This window comes from Drosophila pseudoobscura, chromosome 3 (assembly GCF_009870125.1).
Source record: "Drosophila pseudoobscura strain MV-25-SWS-2005 chromosome 3, UCI_Dpse_MV25, whole genome shotgun sequence".
In the NCBI taxonomy this organism is placed as follows: Eukaryota; Metazoa; Arthropoda; class Insecta; order Diptera; family Drosophilidae; genus Drosophila; species Drosophila pseudoobscura.
In genome coordinates this window covers 2,564,335-2,588,541 of record NC_046680.1, presented here as the reverse complement: position 1 = coordinate 2,588,541, position 24,207 = coordinate 2,564,335, and the positions used below count along the sequence as shown (strand labels likewise).

Here is a 24,207-nt window from a genome sequence, read left to right as displayed (position 1 = left end):
TGATAGATGCAGTCATTACATGTCAACGTCCATATAGCGCCAATACATGCCCCTGGTAGTTTGTTTTATGACCGAGATCTTGTTAGAGACAAAAACGTTTAATTTGGATGGTTCCTCACGTAGCCAAGACAGGACCACAGTTGAATCCGCCCAACAAATGATTGGGCAGTCGAAGGTATCCATTTTCCTGATTTCGCGAAGCAAATTGGCGCAATTTGAACGCTGCGCATAGTTCAAGCTTAGGCCCCGTAAGTTTTTTCAGTGTGACAACCCTAACCTTCGAACAAAACAGATGAACCTCAGCGGCGGTATCCATAAACGAACGAGCATACATAGCCCTGGAGGCTGGCATCACAGGAGCATTGCAATTCAAATCGGGTCTTAGGTTGAAGTACGTAGCGAGGAAATGTAGCGTGACCCACAGTAGCGAAATCCTTTCAAACCTCAGTCCAGGCCGAGGAACACTTTCATCCCAAAACAGCTTGTCCCTCCACATGCGCTGCATGATTATTTTTGCTCTTGTCAATGTAGGTCCGATCAAACCCATGGGATCATAGCACCGTGCAATGGTTGACAACACCGAACGCTTAGTGTGCTTGCCAACACCGATTTGAGGAGCAAATGTAAACAAAAAGTTGTCCTTATGGGGCTCCCAAATGAGCCCAAGCGCTTTGGTTACATCACTGTCATCATACAGCTTCAGAAAACTTTCCCTTTCGGCTTCTGGGACTTTACGAAGCACACCAGGGGAGTTGGAACACCATTTCCGCGATTGAAAGTTCCCTCGAGCAAGAAGATCCGTGATTGGACGTAATATTGGACATAATATCTATCACTTCCTCGACCGAATTGCCTCCAGATATCATGTCGTCTACGTAGAAGTCCTGTAGAATGGTTTCCGACCCCAAAGGGTACGAAGACGACCCATCCATGGCTAGCTGATGCATTGCTCGAATAGCTAAGAATGATGCAGGCTTAGTTCCATAGGTAACTGTGTTTAATTTGAAGGTCTGTATGTCGTCGTCAAGAGAGTCCCTCGACAATATGCACCTGTAAGAGCAATGGAAAAAGTACGAAAACAGATGAGTGTGTGAAATAGATTGGCCGAAATGGTGGATCCAGACAGAAGCAGATCATTTAACGAAAGACCATATGTGGTAGCTGCAGAGCCGTCGAATACAACCCTCAGCTTTGTTGTGGAGCTGTCCCCTTTGATGACGCAATGATTTGGCAAGAAATATTTGCACTTGTGCCTATCGAGGGTCGGGTACTCCTTCATAAATGCCGAATATTTTTCATGAAGAGCTGGATTACGCACGAACTTGCGCTCCAAGTTTTCCAAGCGCCGCTTTGCTTTCAAATAGGAATCTCCCAAGGACTCTAAACTTCGCTTCATAGGCAAGCGAACAGAGTATTCCCCTGAGGGTAAGCGAGTTTGATGGTTGACGAAGTGTTCCTCGCAGTGAACTTCCTCCTTTGTTGCCGTAGCGATTGGCTCAAAGATGTGCTCCACTTCCCAAAATTGACGAACCAAGCCATCGACCCGAGTGCTGTGATTCGTGTCATCCGAAGATTGGGTTGCGGCGAGGAGTTGGGGTCCGAGTGCCCGCCATCAGATAGCATCCATCCGAGATGTGTCTTCTGTAGCAAGGGTAATCCAGCTGCCAGCTGAATTTGTCCCACACACAGCAACTCAAAGAAAAGTCCGGCTCCGATGAGCAGATCAATCCGCTGCGGCTTATGAAACGAAGGGTCAGCAAGCTGGATATTCAAAGGTATAGGCCAATTAGCAGTGCTAATTGAGATGCGAGGTTGACTGTCCGTAATCTTCTGGACAACGACAGCAGTGATGCTAGTGGTGAGATGTGAAATCCGCGATTTCAGAACGAGATCCACCGAGATACCTTCAGTTGAGAAGCTAGAATCTGCTATGCCAGAGACTGCAGTAAGCAGCTTGGTTTTTCGCAGTTGAAGCTAATTAGCTAGACGAGTAGTTACGAAATGTAATTGCGAGCCCGAGTCCAACAATGGCATGCAAGTTCTAGCGCTGTTTTTAACGAGAACGACGACGGTGGCTAATAGAACAGGCTCAGACGGACGCTGGGCTATATGAGCTTGCGGCGAGGAGGGCTGTGGCGCAATTGGAGAAACAGTATGGAATGTCGCTGTTGGACGGAGGAAATGCAGAAAAGTGTGGTGCTTCGATTGGCAAGCTGCTCGCCAATTAACTTTAATTGTCCTAATTCTTCCAGAGTGCGTAAACGATGATGTAATCAGCTATTTCCTCCTTAGTTGCCAACGTTTCCAACGCGCGAAGATGTGAGGTGGTGGCGTCCGTAAACACCCGCAGCTGAACAACAGCTGAGTCCCCACGCGCCAGCCCTAATATTTCTCGAATTTGTGCCTGTAGAATGAGACGATTATTAGCAAATCGTTTTTTGAGAATATCTAATGCGGTATTATAATTAGCCTCGCTCATTTCCAAGGAACTAATGGTGTCCGATGCCGCTCCGCTCAAACAAGACCGCAAATACTGTATTTTCTCGATAGAAGTCAGCTCAGCTTCACCATCAATAACAACTGTGAACATGGAATAGAAGCTTGTCCACTCTGTATTTTCTCCGCTGAACTTGGGCAGCTACAGCTATGTCATGCGCTATCGATTGGCCATGTACATAATGGATTGGGATTCACTTGGGTTCATTTGAAACGTGGAACAATGCGTGGGCGGCGAACGATTGCCCAACTCACGCTGTAGAATGGTCCTCAATGATAAGATGGACGAGTCAAATTTTCCTGGTATTTCACTGGACATAGACTCAAAATCCACTTCCTCACAATAAAATTAGATTGCAGCTTCGTCAATGATTCCAACAATCCTCGCAAATCATAATCATCCTTTTGGCAGGCTCTAGCCTGTCGAAAATGGCTCTAGGAAATCCGCGATGCAGGAAATCACTAGATGGAGCATCACCAACTATCAGAGTATCACTATTATTGCCCATAGCCAATGATCCACACCTTCTATTATTTTTCCTTTTCGCATTGTTTACGTTTTTAACTGTTGACGCGGAGTGTTTGAGTCGATCACAGTTACAATGTTTACAATGTTCACTTTTGCAGCACTTTTTATTTGTGTATGTCCAAAATGTATGCGCCGGCAAAGCAACGAAGCGGCGATCAGAAAAGAACCAACAGTTATGCACAAACGAACGACAGAGATTTTTTGAACTGTTTCGAGCTCGAATTCGAGATAGAGATATGTGCAGCCAGTCAGGAGAGCTTGCTGAAGCAAACGGCGAAAGATTAGGCGAAGAAAACTAACGAACCACGCCTAGTACTCTATGTAACTGGTCTCGACAGTGCTCTGCGCAGGCAAAGCAGACGGCGAAAGAGAAGCGAAAACGAATAGCGGGTCGCTAGAGCTGCCACGGTCGGCCATAACGATCTTTGGTTCGCTACTTATTGGCAAATGGCACGTTTTTCCTTCGAATTTAACGAACTGCATGAAACACATTTAACACACGACAAGTCACCGCGATCACGTCGGGGTCACCAAGTTGTTGGAAACTGCCGAGCTTTTTCGACAACTCTGACTCCAAAATTTATAAGTAAAAGATTCTCCGCTGTCAGGGTCTAGCGTTTATTGTTTGATGTTGTATTAAAAGATGCATGCACTCGCGAAACAATATAGATTTTCAGATTTTGGGCTGGTTAGAGAGTAATTTAAAGTTTTTTTTTTCATAAACACCGGCTATTTATGAGCAACAAAAAGAAAAAAATCGGAGCAGCAAACAAAAACACGTCTGGTCACAACGAAAGAGAATGAACAATTACATCATTTTTAGTAGTAGTCGAATTTCGGGGCCTTTTTACATCTTACAGCGACAGAAGTGAAAACTGTTTTTAGGTATCTAATCGATTCATCTTTCTTTTCCGGTGCTTTAAAAAAATTCTGTATCAGTCCCGTCTTCATGTGCAATGGGGGTATATAATGTCTTGGACTTCGCAAGGCTCAGGAAGCAGCAGTATTTTGTTTAACCTCCTTGCAATCCAGATAACATGGCTAAGGCTGTTAAGTCGCACGCTACTTTCGACTGCTGTTTCTTATTTTTATTTATTTATTAATTATTTTTATTTTCAAACAATTTTGTCATTCTTTGATAGGTTAGGATTGTATATAGATAAATCTTTTTATAATATCCAATTTATGAATTTAAACTTGTTGAAATTCCACCAGACCAAAACTTTATTTTATTTTCATCAGCTGGTTTTTGACAGATAGAGTGTTAATTGGTGCATATGTTAAAAAATCCCACCGTTCCCCAGGGATGTGTTCAGTGTGCAGAGGCTATAGCTCGATAGCTGAACTCACAATAGTGGCAGTATCGATATTTTTCTACATTTTGAACAAGTAATTCTTGCATCACTACTTTTTTTTGCTTTCGTCGACAAACTTGATATGTTTGAAACAAATTTAAACGCCGCCTGATCCCATTTAAATATAATATCATGGACGATAATGAATGTTTTTACTGTAAGTTTGACAATTTCCGTGAAGTGATTTCATTAAGGTTAAGTTTATGTTTACATATCCGTGTCCTTAAATACATGTATACATAATATAGGAACATACACTTCTATATACAGATGTATATAAAAACAAGTGATGATTTCCAAACATTTTCAAGAAAAATACCTTAGATTCCCGCCCATGTTCCATAATCCACAGTATATATTGAAGATCTATTCCTCTTGATGGTATTCTTCCAAGTTCCATGATCAAATTGGTCCACCATATTCAGTGCTTTAATTTTTTGATTATATTCAGATGAACACACAATGACAAAAAAGCGGAAACAAACATGTTCAACTAACAGCGTCTGTTAGTTTCAAAACAAACTACTGGCTCAGTTCTGTGTCCCTTTTTGCAGCACTTAGTATATAGCACGAAACAGCCAAGGTCGTATGTTTGACACAATTCAAACTCAGTTAGAATTCGCTCTGACTCCCTCGATATGTACACGATAGCTACAAGAAAGCTGAAAGGACGATTACTCTTAAGGGCAGCAGCTTTAAAATTGAAGAGAAAGATAGCATAGAAGTCGATATACGCACTCTGTTACATCAACTCATAAAAAAATCTTTCATCAATCATTATCAATAGTGACATTTTATTTTTACTTTTTTGATTTTTCGTACGAAAAATAAAACATTTTATTTACTCTTTTAGCTGGTTTATCGTTGATGGGTCCATCACCGATTGATTATGAGCTTAATAACAGTGTTTTGGACGATATGTTAAACTCCTCAGTACCGCCTATTGATTCTTCGCTGGATTTGAGTGCATTGATACCTGAAGTTCACAGTGATATATTTTCTGGCATGTATCACGGATCATATCAGCAAAGCCATGATTTAGATTATAATTTGGACACACTCTCGCCGTTCCCTACGCATCTTTCCTCTGCGAAAAGAACTGCTTCCACATCGTCTGCCGAGGACCCGGAAAATTTCGAAGATTTTATTAGCTTTCTTAATGATGATAGCGTTTCTAAGTTCAGATGCGATAATATATTACGGTATTCGAAAGAACGTAATACACCGTCTCCCACAGGAAGTTGTAGTAGCTCTAGCGGTAGCTCGACAAGTGGAGTACAGAGCGATATATCTGATGTATCACACAATAAACCTCTCGACCATATTGACGTTGAGTCAGCCATGCAGGCTGTACACAACTTGAACACAATAAGTGATCGGACCAGTAGAAATGAATTCTGTATTTCTGAATCAAATATTTCATCTGCAATCGATAAACAGCAAAAAACTAAATTTAATTCGATTACAGCTAACATTGGGCAATTTGGCTCAACAGTCGCCAACATTGAGCCAATTAATATTGAAGCATGCATGGATTCACGAACACAAAATTCTTCGTCGGCTGAACTTGTCAAAGGTTCCACGGCAAATGCTGTCAAACCTAAGACAATATTTCTCTCTTCTCATGACTACAAAGCGCTTATGCAAAAGATAAACTTGAACGGGAAAAAAAATGTTACAGTTGGCGGCTGTAACACGCAAATTTCTAATATGATTAAAAAACCAGACAATTCAAAAACATCAAAAGCTCCGTGCGGTGAAATAAAACACCATCAGGGGGGGCCACACTCTGTAGATCGAATGTGTCATAATGGGGGCATACATATACGAGGTGGCATAAAAACGGAAATCTCTAATAGCGTATCAATAGATGAAAAGATATATAAAAAACAGCAGCGTATGATTAAGAATCGGGAATCTGCCTCCTTATCCCGTAAAAAAAAGAAGGAGTATGTTGTGTCATTGGAGACTCGAATAACCAAACTTGAACGAGAAAACTATACGCTAAAAGGAGTAAGTAAGACTCGCTTTACTATTAGCTAAATATATAATATTTTAAATTTAGAGCGTAGCAATTAAATAATGTATGTGAATAAAAAGTAAGATATCGTGCGCGGCTGATCAGTGTAGCATATCCCCATGCATGTCGGTGCGCTGAACACGAATCTAATATGGCGGAAATGTATTTAAAAATATTATCTTCGCTTGAAACTCGTTCGTTGTTATAAGAATGTAAAATTATCTTACAATAACAGATTAAGTATTTTCATTCACAACCTTAACTATCCGTAAAAATATGCTTGTATGCTTTTTTTTTCAATTTTATCCGACAAATTTTCTATAAGATTAGGTCATTTTAATAAGCTTAACTTTATTGCAATATTTTGTACAATTTTTTGAACGGAAAAATTTTTAGGAAACTTCCACTTTTTAATGAGCCTATGTTTTTGTAATTTGGCTATATGGTCACTTTCTTTCACAATTTGTGTAGAACACAACATGTGTCCAACATTCAGACACGAAATACCATTAATGATCGCCAAATTTCAAACTTTAAATTGTGAAGTTCTTCTATGATCCGATCGATGCTTTTTGTGATTTCCCCAATTTCAGCTTGCGATTGGCCTTCGTTCGGAAAAAGCAGATTGATTCTTAACTGGGAATTTGTATTTTCTTTTTCCTTACCGTTTGCAAAGACATTATGACATATTTTATCCTATTTGAAATTGTTTCGATCATTATTTTTCCTGAAATGTCGAACACATGTTCCCAGGAAATTCTCTCGTATCTCTCTCTTTCAGTACGGATTAAAAAGTAAGTGTAGTCTTTCATGCACAAACGATACACTGGCTTCTTTACGGTCGTCATCATAACGAAGACTAAACAAGAACTACGCCTAATCTACTTAAAGGATATACAAGTAACACTACGACTTTCGTTCCAATTGCCAGACAAAAGCAATATCTAATTAGGAGAGTCGTTTCAGACTGGATTATTTTAGATATTTTTAAAGACCATCTAATAGAATCATATATGCAGAACGAAGGAGAGAGTGAAATTTTCTCGGCATCGAGACGCTTACTCAATTTTTATACCCGTTGCTCAAAATGAGTACTGGGGTATATTAGATTTGTGGTGAAAATGGATGTGTGTAACGTCCAGAAGGAATCGTTTCCGACCCCATAAAGTATATATATTCTTGATCAGCATCAGTAGCCGAGTCGATTGAGCCCTGTCTGTCTGTCCGTCCCTATCAGCGCCTAGTGCTCAAAGACTATAAGAGCTAGAGCAACTACATTTCAAATCCGTCACTGCTACAAATATATTATTAACATATTTTGTCATCCAAAAAATCAAAAAGATGTTTTAACAAACATGTTAATGCGTACTCATAAATGAAAGCTTATTATATTTTTAGATCTGTATTCTCTTTCGAATTCGTGAGAGCAAGGCGGCGTGTATTTCGTCTTTTCAAAAAAACATATTGTCTTTGTTATAACTCTGTGTTACAATTCGCATTGTTGCTCTCTAGGTAATCGGTGTCCCCCTAGATTTTTATTTGATCGATTTGGAAAATATCTCAAGCTAAAATCTGTCGAGATCTCTCTAAGCCACAACTGACTATGACAATTCTTAATGGGGTGTGGTAAATACTCTCTACTTGAAGCTGCTGTTAGTTAAAAAATATTTAATTAATTTAAGCTTGTATTTATTATACCCGATACTCAAAATGATTATTGGGGTATATTAGATTTGTGGTAAAAGTGGATGTGTGTAACGTCCAGAAGGAATCGGGTCCGACCCCATTGATCAGCATCAATAGCCGAGTCGATTGAGCCATGTCTGTCTGTCCGTCTGACCGTTTGTCCGTCCCCTTCAGATCCTAGTGTTCAAAGACTATAAGAGCTAGAGCAACGATGTTTTGGATCCAGAATTCTGTGATATGTCACAGCTACAAGAATGTTTCAAAACTTTGCCTCGCCCACTTCCGCCCCCACAAAGGGCGAAAATCTGTGGCATCCACAATATCAAAGATATGAGAAAACTGAGAATCGTAGAGGATGACTATATCTTCTAGAATGCAAAATCTGAACCAGATCGTATAATTATTATAGCCAGAATCAAGAAAACAATTTCATTCTTTCTCGCTCTGTCTCTCTTTCATGGTCGGTTTTGCCAATTGCAAAATATGAGCTCGAGGATCTCAGAACCTATAAGAGCCACAGCAACCAAATTTGGTATTCACACTCCTGCGATATCGGACCTTGACCGTTTGGTCTCAAAACTTCGCCACACCCCCTTCCGCCCCCACAAGGGACGAAACTCTGTTGCATTCACAATATTGCAGTTTCGAGAAAACTAAAACGTACAATTATAGAGAATGACCATATCTATCCGGTTGCTGATCTGGATCAGATCGGATCATGTTTATAGCCAAAAGGAACAAATCTATTTGCAGTGGCTACGCAGCGCCCGACGCCTCGCTCAGACTAATTTTCTGTCTCCCTCGCACGTACTCTGTCTTGTCTTTTAATATTCGCGGCGTCTGCTGGAGGAGAGCCATACTGACTAAGTATCGGGTATAAATGTAGAGTTGCGGTCTCCGCAGCAACTCACAACATTCCCCCTCGTTTGAGTTTTAGTTTTAGTGACCCGATCCATACTCTGTTCTAATAAACAATATTTCATGGTAATTCCAATGAAAGTACTTATTTTCTGTGGCATAATCTAGTAAAAATCATGTATCTGCTAAACAAAATTAACAATCCAATTGTATTAGAAGTAAATGTTCGGATTTAATTTGATAGTTGTTATTCTCTTCTTTTTCATACAGGATAACACAACATTGCGCACCCAATTAGTCACGTTTGCCAATACATGCAAATGTCACACCGGAAACACAAGTGAAATTTTACTCCATTCTTTAAGTTCTGCGGCCAGGAGCGAACCACACCACATAAAGATCGCATCTAAGCCGAAATTTTCAAACCGGAAAATCAATGCAGCCAGTATAAAAAAAAATGTTGCTGTGTTATTTGCTATGGCTTTTATGGTAACTATGAATGCTGGAAATTTTCAGTCATTTCTTACCAAGCAAAGCGTTGATGACGATGGTGGAAAGTTAGATATTGTTGTGCCGGACGCTACGGCTGTTGGTCGTCGTCTACTTTGGGTGGAAACTGAAGAAGAATATAACGACAAAATTAACCAGAATAAGAGTCAATCGGATGAAATGTCCGTTCCACCTCTGCATTTTTTAAATCCGGTTAGGCGCAACATTACTGTTGGCTTTGATAAAAAAAATACCAAAAATTCATCAAGAAACTATTTGGGTAACGAACCGCCACCGCTGGCGTACTCGTCTATAAAAAAGAACAATGGTGATTGCAACTCTTCTAACTCTGCAGTCAACCAATCTGACTATTTCCGACTGGCCCAGAATCTACATAAATGGGCTAACAGAAATGACTTTTTTAATTTAAACATGTCTTCAGATTTTACTAATGAGAAAAACAACCCACACGGGTTTAAAATATCGAAAGACTACATTGGGTTGAAACCTGAAGTTCACAGTCAACACCAGGGAAAACGTAAAATTTACATGGATGTAAACGATTATAATCCAGATGTTGAGGATAAACGACGCAGGAAAATAGATTCTACTATAAATAGAGCATTTAGCAATAAAAAAGAACACATACCATTGTTTAATGGCATAAAAAGAAAAGATGATACATTTTATGTGCTTTCATTCAACACTGATCACATACTTCTTCCAGCATCCAATTATAATAAAACTGAGCGACCCAAAATGTCATTACTATTGCCTACAGGCGATCCTACAAGCAACGGCGACATTATGTTAATGCAGGTGGACTGTGAGGTATTTAATACAAAGGAACTGGAGCTGAAGGCCCATATGATCCCTGCCAGGCTCCGACCAAATAGCACTAGCTGGCATCCCAGTACGCCAAAATATGACGCAGTTAATGAACCACAAAACAATACGATATTTGATAGAATACCCGTGAAGTATAATAAACCTCGGGTGCATACTTTCTTTATGGTTGGTCCCAAGAACCAAGCTGCTGCTGCTGTATCTCAAGAGAAACCGCGTTTGGTGCAGTTTAACCACAGTATCGCTAATAATAGTAGACAGATGTCCAATGCCCGAAAACGTGAATCGTTGCGAGCAAAATTAGAGCCGTAAACTGTTTTTTAAAATTCAGTTCACATAAAAAAAGAAATGGGGCTAATTGTAACTTAAATTTAGTTTTATTATGACAGCCTCTGGAATATATAATTGGAACTTTCATAAATTATGATTACATATAAATTATTTTTTTCGCGACTTTCAGCCAACAATTTTTAAAAATAATACTGAAATAATACTAAATCAAGCGCATAATAAGAGATGAACAAATCATTCCTGTCTAGCAAGTAGTATTTTGTCTTTTCTTCATATTTTTTTTTTGTACTATAGCCGTTTATTATTCTCCAAAAATTATTCTTAAAATAATTAGGTATTATGTCCATGTATATTATTATGTCTCTGCAAGATTCAACAGTATATTCGTTTTTTTTTTACATAAAAAACTAAACTACCATGCTTGCAATATAAAAATATAGTAAAATTGTAAAATCTTTGCACTTAAATTATTTAATGAGCTATTATTCCCTATAATAAATAGTGCAAATCTATGAATCTTTTGAATCTACCAAATTATTGTGCACATGATTACAGGTTTTTAATTGGCCGTTTTTTGGGGATGGGAACGTTTTAAAACTCATGTTTTGCCTCTACTCATTATTTTTTCGTCATATTGATATTAAATATCCCCACGATACGCTAAATATCAGTGTAATATAAGATGAGTGTAAGCTTTACTATGATATTAAATAACCGAATTTAAACAAAAAATTCCGCGACGAGTTTCTTTTATATGTGTATATAGATGAATATAATATCAAAAATAACTGAATTCAAACCGAAACATGAAAACCGTGTTTGACTTCGCCAAATGTTATCCGATTTCTTTAGTTTTTATTTTTGTACCCGATACTCAAAATGAGTATTGGGGTATATTAGATTTGTGGTAAAAGTGGATGTGTGTAACGTCCAAAAGGAAACGTTTCCGACCCCATAAAGTATATATATTCTTGATCAGCATCAATAGCTGTGTCGATTGAGCCCTGTCTGTCTGTCCGTCCCTATTAGCGCCTAGTGCTCAAAGACTATAAGAGCTAGAGTAACGACGTTTTGTATCTAGACTTCTGTAATATGTCACTGTTACAAGAATATTTCAAAAATTCGCCCCGCCCACTTCCGCCCCCACAAAGGACGAAAATCTGTGGCATCCACAATTTTAAAGATACGAAAAACGTAGAATCGTAGCGTATGACCATATCTTTTAGACTGCAGAATCTGAATTGGATCGTATCATTATTATAGCCAGAATAAAGGATACAATTTCATTTATTCTCGCCCTGTCTCTCGCTAACACACACGTATCATAGCCGGCTTTGCTTAGCGTAAAACATTAGCGCCTAGATCTCAGAGACTATAAGAGATATCTACTACTGAGATATCAGACCTTGACGAGCTTGTTTCAAAATTTCGTCACACACTCTTTCGCCCCCGCAAAGGACGAAAATCTGGAGGTATCCACAAATCTCAGAGACTATTAACGCTAGAGTAACCAGATTTGGTATCAACACTCCTGTTAGATCTCACTATAAAAAGTATATCTCAGAATTTCGACCCACCCCCTTCCGCCCACAAAAAGAACAAAAATCTGTGGCATCCACAATATTGAAGATACGAGAAAACTAAAAACATACAATCATTGAGAATGACCGTTTCTATGAGACTGCTGAATATGGATCAGATCGGATCATTTTCATAGCCAAATGGAACAAAAGGAAAAAATTAATTTGCAGTGGCTACGCAGCGCCCGTCGACATGTTCAGAACCGTTTTTTGTCTCTCCCGCACGCACACATTGTCGCTCAATGTAGCCATACTGACTATGTATGTATCGGGTATAAATGTAGAGTTGCGGTCGGCGCAGCAACTCACAACGTTCCCCCTCCTTTGATGTAGCTTTAATAATTTCAAACCAAAGTTTATACTAATTATTTTTTACATCATAGTCATATACTAAGAAACAAATTATTTTGAAAACCACACGTTTTTAACACTTTTACGGTAATTTTTACCCAGTGGAAGCAAAAATTAAATTAAATTAAAAAAAAAACTTTTTACAAACTTTTTTAAAACGACTGGTTGTGCAAATTAGCCTGCCGTTAGGCACGATTTCTGAAGGTTTAATTAGACACTGGAATCAGACAGACCGACAGATCAACTTGTGCACTCAATCGACTTTCAATTATAAGTGAGTTGATTCTAAAGCGGCGCCCTCTTCATGAGCGGCTGCTGCTTGCATAGGCTCCGTTCGCAACATGGTATAAGAGCGCATGACATTACAATTTAAGAGCGTGATTTCATACATGTCTCTTAGGTATAATTATAGCTATATATATATATGCAGGCAACTGATTTGCCTTAACATCGGCCGCGTTGACAGCCTATAGGCTTCAATCCAATGGAATAGGCGCCAAACGATGGATCGATCGCTTGTAGACCCCGGCCTTCGTCCTAATCACGGCCACGCGAACCTTCACGTCCGCTTCTGGGATTGCCTCTTCCACTATTCCGGTGAGCCACATTTGAGGGGGCACGTTGTCCTCGTGAATTGCCACCACTCTGCCTGGCTCCAAGTTGGCGACCTCCTCGGACCACTTCCCTCGCTGTTGAAGGCTGAGAAGATAGTCTCTGGACCAATCTTTCCAAAATCTTTGCTTGATGGCAGACACGAGCTGCCATCGTTGCAGATATGAGAGGCTGCTGTCTGGTCTGGGCAGCTCTGATTCGGGTGGCAGCGAAACTAGCGTTCTGCCGACTAGTAGATGCGCTGGAGTCACCACCTCCCCTTCGTTGGGGCTGCCGCTGTCGATCACCAGTGGTCTGGAATTGAGCACGGCCTCGACGTCCACGAGAACCGTATGCAGCTCGTCCTCCTTGAGCACTGCGCTGCCCATAGCCCTGAGCAGCAGATTCTTGGCGGACTTCACCGCCGACTCCCACAGGCCTCCAATGTGCGGGGCTCGCGGGGGAATGAATTCCACCGAAAAACTGTGAGCCGCAGCATACGCCTTGAGGTCTTCGTCCTTGGCATTGAATGCATCCATGCGCTCCTTGAACATGCGAGCTGCACCAACAAAATTCGTGGCGTTGTCGCAATAGAGTTTGACAAGAGGCCCACGACGTCCAACAAACCTGGATAAGCACAAAATAAATGTATTAGAGGTCAAGTCTTTTACAACATCTAGGTGTATGGCCTTAGATGCAAAGCAGACAAACACTGCTATGTACATCTTAAGAGGCTGCTTGCCACGAATCCCAAGCGATACACGAACCGGTGCAAACAAATCAGCTCCGCTAATCTCGAAGGGTCGATTCCCACGCAATCGATCAGCGGGAAGATTTCCCATGATTTGTGAGAGAAGCTTCGGCTTGTAGTGGAAACAGTGTACGCATTTCCGGACAATGGCACTGCACTCTCTTCGTGCATTTGTCAGCCACATGGACTGTCTTAGGAATCCCACTAGTGCACGGGGTCCAGCGTGACAATTGGCTCGATGCAAATAGCTAGGATAGAGGGTAACAAATCTACAATTTTTTGGCATTAACAGTGGAAATTTTGCGTTATGGGCTAGAGGAGCGTTTAATAGGCGACCACCTACTCGAACCAACGAAAACGAGCATGAGCCCACTTGTTCTTCCGAAATGAAGGGAGTTAGTTTTTGAAGTGATGCCTGCAACTTTGATGACTTTTTTATTTTGTCAATCTCCTGCGAGAATGCGTCTCTTTGAACAGCTTCAACTGCTGCTAGAAACGCTGCGCCGAGCTCTTCTGATGACGGACAAGTACTACTCCAAATTACTCCTTTCCTTTTGTTTATGAACCGGCGGATATATGCAATTGTGCCTACCACTTTCATATATGATGATGAGTTTTCTATTAGGGTGAGGATGGGATTGTGTTCGCCATCGGCCGACACAAGCGAAGTGGCTACCTTCTTCTTCTCTAATGACGCGTCCGCTTCTGTCAAACGTAAATGACGATTTTGAGGCCAATCCATGGCATTTTGTTGCAGGAATGACGGGCCGTTAAACCAAAATAGTGAATCTAAGTCTGCTACTGATGATCCCCGAGATACTGGATCTGCAGGATTTTCTTTGGTGGGTACATGTCTCCATGAGGCAGTCGAAGTGATTTCCTGTATCTCTGCAACTCGATTTGAAACAAATGTTGTTAACTGGGAGGGATGAGTTTGCAGCCAATGTAGAACCACTTCCGAATCTGACCACAATATAACCTTCTCTACGGGGCAATCAATAATAGATCGAACTTCCTCCCACAACTTTGCCAACAGATGAGCGGCACATAGCTCCAATCTTGGGATTGTTTTTGTCTTTAAGGGTGCCACCCTTGATTTTGCCGTTAATAAGTTAACGGACACTCCATTTGAATGGGACACACGAACGTAGATGCAGCAGCCGTATGCTCGCGTGGACGCATCTGCAAACCCATGTATTTGACATCGAGTGCTTGTGCTAGCTCCTACAAAACGTGGAATGGTGACTTCATGCAACCTTTGCATGTCCGAAACCATCGACTCCCATCTTTGTTGCAACTTTAAGGGAATGGGATCGTCCCAACCAAGGCTCAAAAGCCAAATTTCCTGCAAGAAGATTTTTGCATTAGTAATCACCGGACATAGCAGACCCAAGGGATCGAAAAGACTGGCTATGACGGATAACATTACTCTCTTGGTTGTGGTTTCGGACGAGACTATTGGTTTCAGACAGTACTTGAAAATGTCTGCCTGTGGGTTCCACATCAGTCCAAGAGTTTTGCAATCTTGCTGATCTCCACTCGAAATAACCAGATTCTCTTTCTGACTGTCACCTAGTTGACAATTAGCAGTCCACTTCGTCAGCACAAATCCGGCTGGCTCTAGGATTTAAACTAGCTGTTGACGCAATATCCGTAGTTCGGATTTCGTGTCTGCGCCTGTAAGAAGATCGTCAACATAGAAATCGGAAGCAAGAGACTTTGAGCCAAGTGGATGAGAATTTAAATGAGTTTCGCTTATATACTTCAAGCACCTGACAGCAAGAAATGGTGCGCTGGCCGTGCCATAAGTTACCGTATTTAGACGAAACACTTGCAAGGGATCCGAACTTGCACGTCTCCAAATAATTAATTGGAATTTGCGATGCGCCTCATCAAGTTCGACTTGACGGTACATTTTTGTAATGTCTGCTGTAAGAGCGAATTTGCGACACCGAAAGCTTAACAACGTTGCGTATAGGCACGGCTGGATGGTTGCTCCAACCATGAGTAAATCATTGAGCGAGACTTGACTCGTTGTTTTGCACGACGCATCGAACACTACTCTAAGCTTAGTGGATGTACTTTGTGGTCGTTCCACGCATTGATATGGGATGAAACAATGCGGCTCTGCCGGGATTGAGTTTTCCATTGCAGTCATATGGCCTAACGACAAGTATTCCTCCATAAAGTCCATAAACATCGATTTTATGGCAGGTTTTTGGCATAATCGCCTTTCTAAAGACAAAAATCGTCTTCTGGCTGTCTCAAACGACGAACCGAGAGATGTCGGGCTAGACTTAAATTTTTTTTTTTATGGACGTTGACATGCAATGACTGCATCTATCAAGAGGCGATGCAATTACTGCACCGTCAAGTGGCCCGTGTGACACCAGCAGAAGGCTGTTACGCGCGGATCCCAGGCAAAACGCAGCCCTCCTCCCGCCCAACCGACCGAGGGGCGCTGCCGCATGACGCGCGGCGCATAGCCGAACCAAACGCGAGCATGCAAGAAAGATAGATATTAGACTAACATTCGAGGAAAATTAGCACTAATAAGTTTAGAGAAGTTTAGAAATTAAGCATGCAATAAAATACAAAATACAAATACCACTACAATTACTAATTACTAGAAAGGTGTGTAAGGATTAGTAATTTAATAAGAGGAAGAGAATTAGTGGAGGATATAATATGGTAGAGGGAATTATAATCCGAGCATAAGACCCTAAACGGTTCATGCAAGGAATAATTCGATCTACAAAGTAGAAGGAACAACGGTATAAAGTTTCTAGTCAGTCTAATAGGAATCGTGAAGTTTATGCGGCTCAACAGATCAGGGCTGTCTATGTCACCCCTGATCAAGTTGTGCATAAATATCACACCAAGCATTTTTCTACGGTTAACTAAGGATGGGAGGTTTACTAATAATAGTCTACTAGAGTAAGATGGGAGTCTTACACCCGCATCCCAGTTAATGCCCCGCTGAGCAAAGAGTAAAAAGTTTTTCTGTACTGATTCTATACGGTCCTGGTGTACTTTGTACTGAGGGCACCATACACAGGAGCCGTATTCTAAGATCGGACGAACAAGCGAGGTATAGAGAGTCTTTGTTATATAGGGGTCGTCAAATTCCTTTGACCACCTCTTTATAAACCCAAGCACGCCCATGGCCTCTTTTACCATGGTAGAAATGTGTTCGGAAAACTTTAATTTGGGGTCTAACATAACACCCAGATCATCCACCAGGGTAATTCTCTCAAGAGAACCCCCAAATAGGGTGTAGGGAGCCAACAAAGGGCTAGAACGATGAAATGTCATAACTTTGCATTTCGAGGCATTAAGGTGTAACAAGTTTGCACAACACCATGACTGAAAGCTATTGAGATCGGATTGCAAGCGAGAATGAAATGAAATGTCCTTGTACTGGACACAGAGTTTAACATCATCCGCATACATAAGTACTCGAGAGTATGTTAATACTGAAGGCAAGTCATTAATAAAGAGTGTGAAGAGTAAGGGGCAAGATGGCTGCCCTGTGGTACTCCCGAAGAAACCTTTACTGGTAAAGAGGGGGAGTTTTTGAAGAGGACTCTTTGAGACCTAGAACAAAGATAGCTAGAAATCCATCTCAGGAGGTTGGGCGGAAACCCTAAAAGGTCAAGTTTATGTGCTAAAAGGGAATGGTTTACAGAGTCGAATGCTTTACTAAAGTCGGTGTAAATAACATCCGTCTGTAAGTTACCTTGAAAGCCTTTAATAATGAAAGAGGTAAACTCTAACAAGTTCGTGGTGGTTGATCGCCGCCTTATAAATCCATGCTGAGTTGGAGATATAAGTGACTTGCAGAGATGTTGCAAGTGCGGAGTTAAAACCTTCTCAAACAATTTGGGAATAGCGGATAACTTTGCTATACCTCTATAATTTTTTGCATCAGACTTGCTACCTTTTTTATGGAGAGGAATTATAAACGATTCCTTCCAATGGACAGGGTGAATAGTTTAAGCAATGGTCCACACAGAGCCTCGGCGCAGTACCTGAGTACACAACCTGGAACCCCGTCTGGACCCGGTGAAAACACTAGTCGAAGATCTTGAAGTAGGGAATATTCATTTAACAAGGGACTGAAAATGCCGTTCGACCTCGGTAATCCGTATGGGTACGGTTGACCAGAGTAGCGTTCCTCAGAATAGGTGGTTTGGAAAAACTGGGCAAAAATATCGGCAATTGCCTGATCATTATTTGCCGACGTATTACAAAATGATAGCGAGGATGGGTGTGCGGACGTTCTACGCTTACTGTTTACGAAGCAGTAAAACTGTTTAGGGTCCTGAGAAAAACGTATCCTGCAACGAGATAGGTAGTTCTTATAGCATTGAGCATTAAGAACTGAAAAGTTTGACCGAGCTATTACATAACGAGAGTGAGAAGTAGGAGAACCCACTTCTTGAAATTTTTTATAAAGTCTTGATTTTAAGTTTTTTAGACTGGATAACTCTTTGGTAAACCAAGGGGGTTTTCCAGATCTAATCGGACAAGAAAGCGGGACACAAGAATCAAAAAATGTGCCAAGAGCATTGTAAACGAGGGGGAACGTTGTGAGTTGCTGCGGACACCGCAACTCTACGGTTATACCCGATACTAAGTCAGTATGGCTCTCCTCCGGCAGACGCCGCTAATATTAAACGACACGACAAAGAGTGCGTGCCAGAGAGACAGAAATTCAGTCTGAGCGTGACGTCGGGCGCTGCGTAGCCAATGGAAATTGATTTGTTCCTTTTGGCTACAAAAATTATCTGATCTGATCCAAATTCAGCAACCGGATAGATATAGTCATTCTCTATGATTCTGCGTTTTTAGTTTTCTCGAATCTGCAATATTGTGGATGCAACAGATTTTCGTCCTTTGTGTGGGTGGAAGGGGGTGGGGCGAAGTTTTGAGATATACGTTTTATAGTGAGATCTAACAGAAGTGCGGACACTAAATTTGGTTACCCTAGCCTTAATACTCTCTGAGATTTGTGAATATCCCCAGATTTGCATCCTTTGCGGGGGCGGAAGGGGGTGTGGCGAAATTTTGAAACAAACTCGTCTCAGTCTGATATATTAGGAGTGTGGATACCAAATTTGGTTGCTCTAGCTTTTTTAGTCTCTGAGATCTATGCGCTAATGTTTTACTCTAAGGAAAGCCGCCTATGCTACGTGTGTGTTAGAGAGAGACAGGGTGAGAAAAAATGAAATTGTTTTCTTGATGCTGGCTATAATAATAATACGATCCAATTCAGATTCTGCAGTCTAAAAGATATGGTCATTCTCTACGATTCTGCGTTTTTGGTTTTATCGTATCTTTAAAAATGTGGATGCCACCGATTTTCGTCCTTTGTGGGGGCGGAAGTGGGCGGGGCAAAGTTTTGAAATATTTTTGTAGCAGTGACATATCACAGAAGTCTTTATCTAAAACATCGTTGCTCTAGCTCTTATAGTCTTTGAGCACTAGGCGCTGAAGGGGACGGACAGACGGACGGACGGACAGATGGACGGACGGACAGACAGACAGGGCTCAATCGACTCGGCTATTGATGCTGATCAAGAATATATATACTTTATAGGGTCGGAAACGATTCCTTCTGGACGTTACACACATCCACTTTTACCACAAATCTAATATACCCCAATACTCATTTTGAGTATCGGGTATAAAAATGTTTGTGCCTTTTGTGACATCAGTGCACGAGTACAAAGCGGACCAATCAAAATCCCTAATTAGGTTATTAAGCTTCGCAAACTCGGCTTTACGAAAGCAGCGGACACGTTCAGGTAGTCTACTCGACCGATCCAATACAGTTGGTCCTATGTCTAGCGACACCTCGAAAGTAGGGTGGTAGGCGTCTTCAGGTATAGTGAGCGGAAGGGCTCGGGTTAACAACACTATGGTCGGATCCGATACAAAGCATAGATCAAGCAATCGACCCAAGGAATTTTTCACATTATTGACTTGAGACAGGGACAGGTCAAGCAAGCCGTCAACAAAGTCATGTCGTGACATGGGCACTAGGATACTAGACTCGTTTACCGAAGACCAAACAGTTCCTGGCAAGTTGAAGTCACCAAGAACTATCATACGATCTTTATCAGATAGCGAGGAAGCAACAGCGGTTAAAGCGGACAAGTGCTGCTCATAAATTGAAATATCCGAAGAAGGTGGGATATACGAGCAAGTAATGAATATAGCGAAAGCGGGAAGAATCAGTTTTACACACAGGAATTCCAGTTCCTGTTGAACTTGGACTGTGAAGTATTCCGACGTGAAGTTAGAGTCCACTGCAATCAGAACCCCTCCTGCATGTCGAGACGAACGGTCCTTTCTAAAAGTTGTGTACCGACCTGCCAAAACTTCGGAACTAATAATGTCCGGCTTTAACCAGGTTTCAGTAAACACAATACCGTGGGAAGCAAATGCAACACTATCCCGGAAAAGAATGCTGAGCTTACTACGCAAGCCTCTTACATTCTGATAGGTTACTAAAAGAGAAGTTCGTTTTTTTGGAAAGGTTGGAGCAAGACGGGAAGTTGAGGAAGAGGAAGTTGAGGTTGAGGGTGGCACGCTGGAAAGATTTGGAAGCGATATGGGGTCCCTATTCTTCTTCTTAGCCTTAAACTCCTACACCACCAAATGCTCCGGCCAAAATTTGGCGGAGCAAATGGTGTCAAATTGAGTTGGGGAGATGCTTATCTTAAACGAGGCTATCTCCCTAGCATAAGAGAAGTTAAATTTCTCCACCTTTAAACCCACGGCTTTTATTTTGCTTTGAATGAAAGCAGTTACATCATTAGATGTGAGGTCAGGGGCCAGCCGTGAAACAAAAACTTGTCGTTTTGGTGGGACTCCCACCAGTGGTTTAGTCACCACAGGTCTAGTACCTGTGGTGGCAATATCCGGAGGTCCGGAACGTCTATTTACTGGTGGGATCGGGATAGACGGGACAACTAGTGAACTTGCGGACACCACGGACACGGACGCTGCAGACGTACTTGGCTGCACATTCTCCGAGGCGATGAATTCGGCTACCGAATCTGCATCGCCAGCAGCTTTCGTTGTCTTTGGAGTGGCAAACGAGATCAACTGCTGCACACTTGCACTAAATGGCAAAGAAACTTGCAATCGACCGGAGGGTAGACGTGTGATAGTGTCGATAAAGGATTTTTCACACATAGTTTCTTCGGGGGTATACAGTCTTTCTATGGATGCATTTGGAACATTTTCCAACTCCCAGAAACGTTTGACCAAGCTGTCGAGCGGGCAGGCTTCTTGAACTGTGCTCACCATAGAGCAAGTTAATGTGGCTTGAGGGCCTTTGGACTTGTAACGTCCAGACACCACCCACCCAAAAACAGTGTTTTGTAAGGTTAGTGCCTCTCTGCCCTGTTTTACTTGACCATTACTTAAGATATCGAAAAAGGCGTCTGCACCTAATAGCAAGTCAACCTTTTGTGGCTTGTAAAAGACATCGTCAACCTCTGCCGATTGTCTAGACATTCCTCGCCGTTTTCCAGGCATTTTAGTTCTATAAAATTTTTGTTTCTCAAAAATGGCACTTGTCCCACTGTCACACTCAGCAATTACACTCACAAATTTTTTCTGCCTGCTAACAGCCCAATGCTGTTACCGTGCTAGAGACTACGAAAGAGAGAGAGAGATGATCGCCAAAATGCCTACAAGCCAACGCTTTCGATTTCGAGTCGAGCTTGTAGTTCACCGAAACGCAACTTAAATGCGCGTATATGCGTGTGTTGCTTTAGCGACCGACCGACTAAACCACTGTGTGTGTAATGTATGTGAGTGCTACATGGAGACAAGGAGAGAACACGAAACGATAAAGAGCAAGCGAGCGCTGAATGAGAGAGCACAAAAGTGCAGCTGCGCTGTAAAACGAAGAGCGTCCAGCAAGAACCGTTCGCGCAAAGCAGAAACGAAAATTTATTACGAAGACGGGCGAGGGGGGAATGATGCGCAGCGGTTAGAGCTTGCGCGCGAAACTATTGCCGTTTCTCCTTTGCTTGTCGGCTCTTTTTGGAAATGTCGTTGACCACAAGTACAGTGATCACTCACTGTATAATCAAATAACTTTGAATGTGTGTACGTACAGATACCTGGCCGAATCACTTTTATTAAATAATTTATTCACAGGCCTTTTTTATACGTAGTTATTTATATTTTTTGATAAAACAATTGGGCACTTTGACTTACCTGTGGCACTGGTTGAGGGTTGTTTGAACACCGATGCATTCCCTCCCACAAGTTCATACCAACCAGGAATACCCACGAGCAGCTCTCAAGAGTAGCTAAGTTTGAAGTCCAGCGGGCCACCAATGACAACTGCAGGAACAGCAACAGCAACGAGCGAGGGATGATACCCAATGGGGATATCCAACGAAGCGCCAAGATTAATCCAATCCAACTTCTGTCCAATCCAGAAAATCAGTGTCCACCCGGGGGCGCCAAAAATGGTTGTGCAAATTAGCCTGCCGTTAGGCACGATTTCTGAAGGTTTAATTAGACACTGGAATCAGACAGACCGACATATCAACTTGTGCACTCAATCGACTTTCAATTATAAGTGAGTTTATTCTAAAGCGGCGCCCTCTTCATGGTACATGGTATAAGAGCGCATGACATTACAATTTAAGAGCGTGATTTCATACATGTCTCTTAGGTATAATTATAGCTATATATATACATGCAGGCAACTGATTTGCCTTAACAGCGACGATAACCTCATGCTGGAGAAGTCAAACAAGCATGAAATTTCAAAGTGCGGCTATTTTTTGTCGCTGGGTGTATATATATTGCAAAAACTCCGTGATGGCCAAAGTTTTGTCAACATCGAAAATCATCTGGGTCGAATGCACTAAGGCCCATTAACGTGCATTAGAAGCACTTAACCGAACATTGAAAGATCTACGCAATGACTCGAGATATTTCGGAGGCGCTGAGATTCTACTGTCTGGCGATTTCCGCCAAACACTGCCAGTATTTCCAAGATCAACGCCTATCGACAAAATAAACGCTTGCCTAAAATAATTGAATCTATGGCGCTATGTGAAGAAACTTCAGCTGACAACAAACATGAGAGTTGCATTGTAAAATGAAGATTTCTCAGAGCAATTGCTGAATATCGGTTGTAGCGCCATTTGGCTAATAATAATTGTTATTAGGATAGTAGTTCATGAAGTCTAGTGTAAGTTAGGCTAGGGCAAAGCGGGAGCGCAATAAAAGCTCGCTCTCTCGCTCTTGGCGAATTCGCCCCGCTTTGCCACCGTAGGTAAGGTAGACAAAAGAAATTGTTTTAATATATGAAGGAAGTCGAGAAAAATCCATGAAAACGAACGCACGCACTCCTTTTTTTTCGTCATATTAAAATACAAAATTGCAGTCACCCAAGTTGTTTCGGTATCTTTATTTAGAAAAACTATTCTAAAATTTCATGGCGCCACCGGGTGGACTTGCAAATTAAACGTATTAATTAAAAGTGGAAGGCAAAAGTGACAGTGACTCAGTGGAGAATAGATCAATAGCCAAAATCTATCATACCTATGTACATGCATATGTGCTGCAGCTAAATTGCCAAATTGACCGCGACGTGTGTGCAAATAATTCAACAAACAAAACTAAAAATCACCGCGTCGGTCGTGCAATACCCTGTCTGCAGCTATATACAAAAGGAGATATACATATACCATCTACCCAAGAAGATCCAAGTAGAGCATCCAGTATAAGAAGAGGAGAGTACAGCACCTGGAATTTCCAATCTTCTCAAGATGTATTTGTGCAAAAAATTGAAAGCTCGAGTGAAGACGAAAAGATTAAAAAACTCGCAATTATTGTCTTGTGCTGAAACAATTGCACCTCGCTTTCAATTCTTGGCACATACGTATGACATAGTAGAGCTAGATTGCATGCTGTAGTTAGAGTTGAGCGTATATATTAATACATATATACATATGTACATCTAACCCTCTTGGACGCAATAACTACACATATTTTAACTGCAATCGCTGTCACCCCTTTCCCCTTTCTCGTTTTCGTTGTGTCAAATATATGTATAGTTGGGTCGTTGGCCAAGCACGCATACCAATACGCAGCTGCAGCGGTGAATTTTTCGTCTCGCTTTCGCTCTTCACCGTTGCTTATCGTTGTTCTTTTGTTTGGCGCGCTTGATCCAAACCAAACACCAAGTGACGCGCTACCCTGTTTTCGTCGGGTATATTCGTTTGGTGTCAGTAGGATCCAACTATCAATTAAGACAAAGTCGTGCCTCGCAAATCAATTTAGCGTCGATCGTTGTCGGTGCATACGTATACACAACATCC

At 41.6% G+C, this 24,207-nt stretch overlaps 2 protein-coding genes across 5 annotated transcripts in view; one reads left to right on the top strand and one right to left on the bottom strand.

The window, feature by feature from the left end:
* The first annotated feature begins 4,353 nt into the window (after positions 1–4,353).
* Positions 4,354–24,207, top strand: part of Atf6 (bZIP_ATF6 domain-containing protein ATf6) — a 290,062-nt gene continuing 270,208 nt past the window's right edge. For 2 of the 4 annotated variants that reach the window (XM_033378873.1, XM_033378872.1), the window contains exon 1: positions 6,269–6,393. Coding sequence is in view for 2 of the 4 variants with exons in the window: in XM_001352304.3 (XP_001352340.3) it covers positions 4,513–4,537; positions 5,234–6,393; positions 9,215–10,591 (2,562 nt within the window). In the remaining 2 variants the exon portion in view is untranslated. Of the gene's footprint in view, positions 4,538–5,233; positions 6,394–9,214; positions 11,296–24,207 lie in introns of those variants that run through there. The other 2 variants (XM_001352304.3, XM_015189074.2) reach the window with 2 other exon arrangements.
* LOC117183762 (uncharacterized) lies at positions 12,817–22,606 on the bottom strand. The gene is made up of 2 exons (XM_033378875.1): positions 22,085–22,606; positions 12,817–13,719 (listed from the first exon to the last, which is right to left on the bottom strand). The coding sequence occupies exon 2, from the start codon at positions 13,644–13,646 to the stop codon at positions 12,978–12,980; it is 669 nt and encodes a 222-aa protein (XP_033234766.1). The 5' UTR covers positions 13,647–13,719; positions 22,085–22,606; the 3' UTR covers positions 12,817–12,977.

Bases quoted from the DNA above. Each gene is read 5' to 3' on its own strand.
- LOC117183762 (XM_033378875.1), bottom strand. From the start codon at position 13,646: ATGTTCAAGGAGCGCATGGATGCATTCAATGCCAAGGACGAAGACCTC.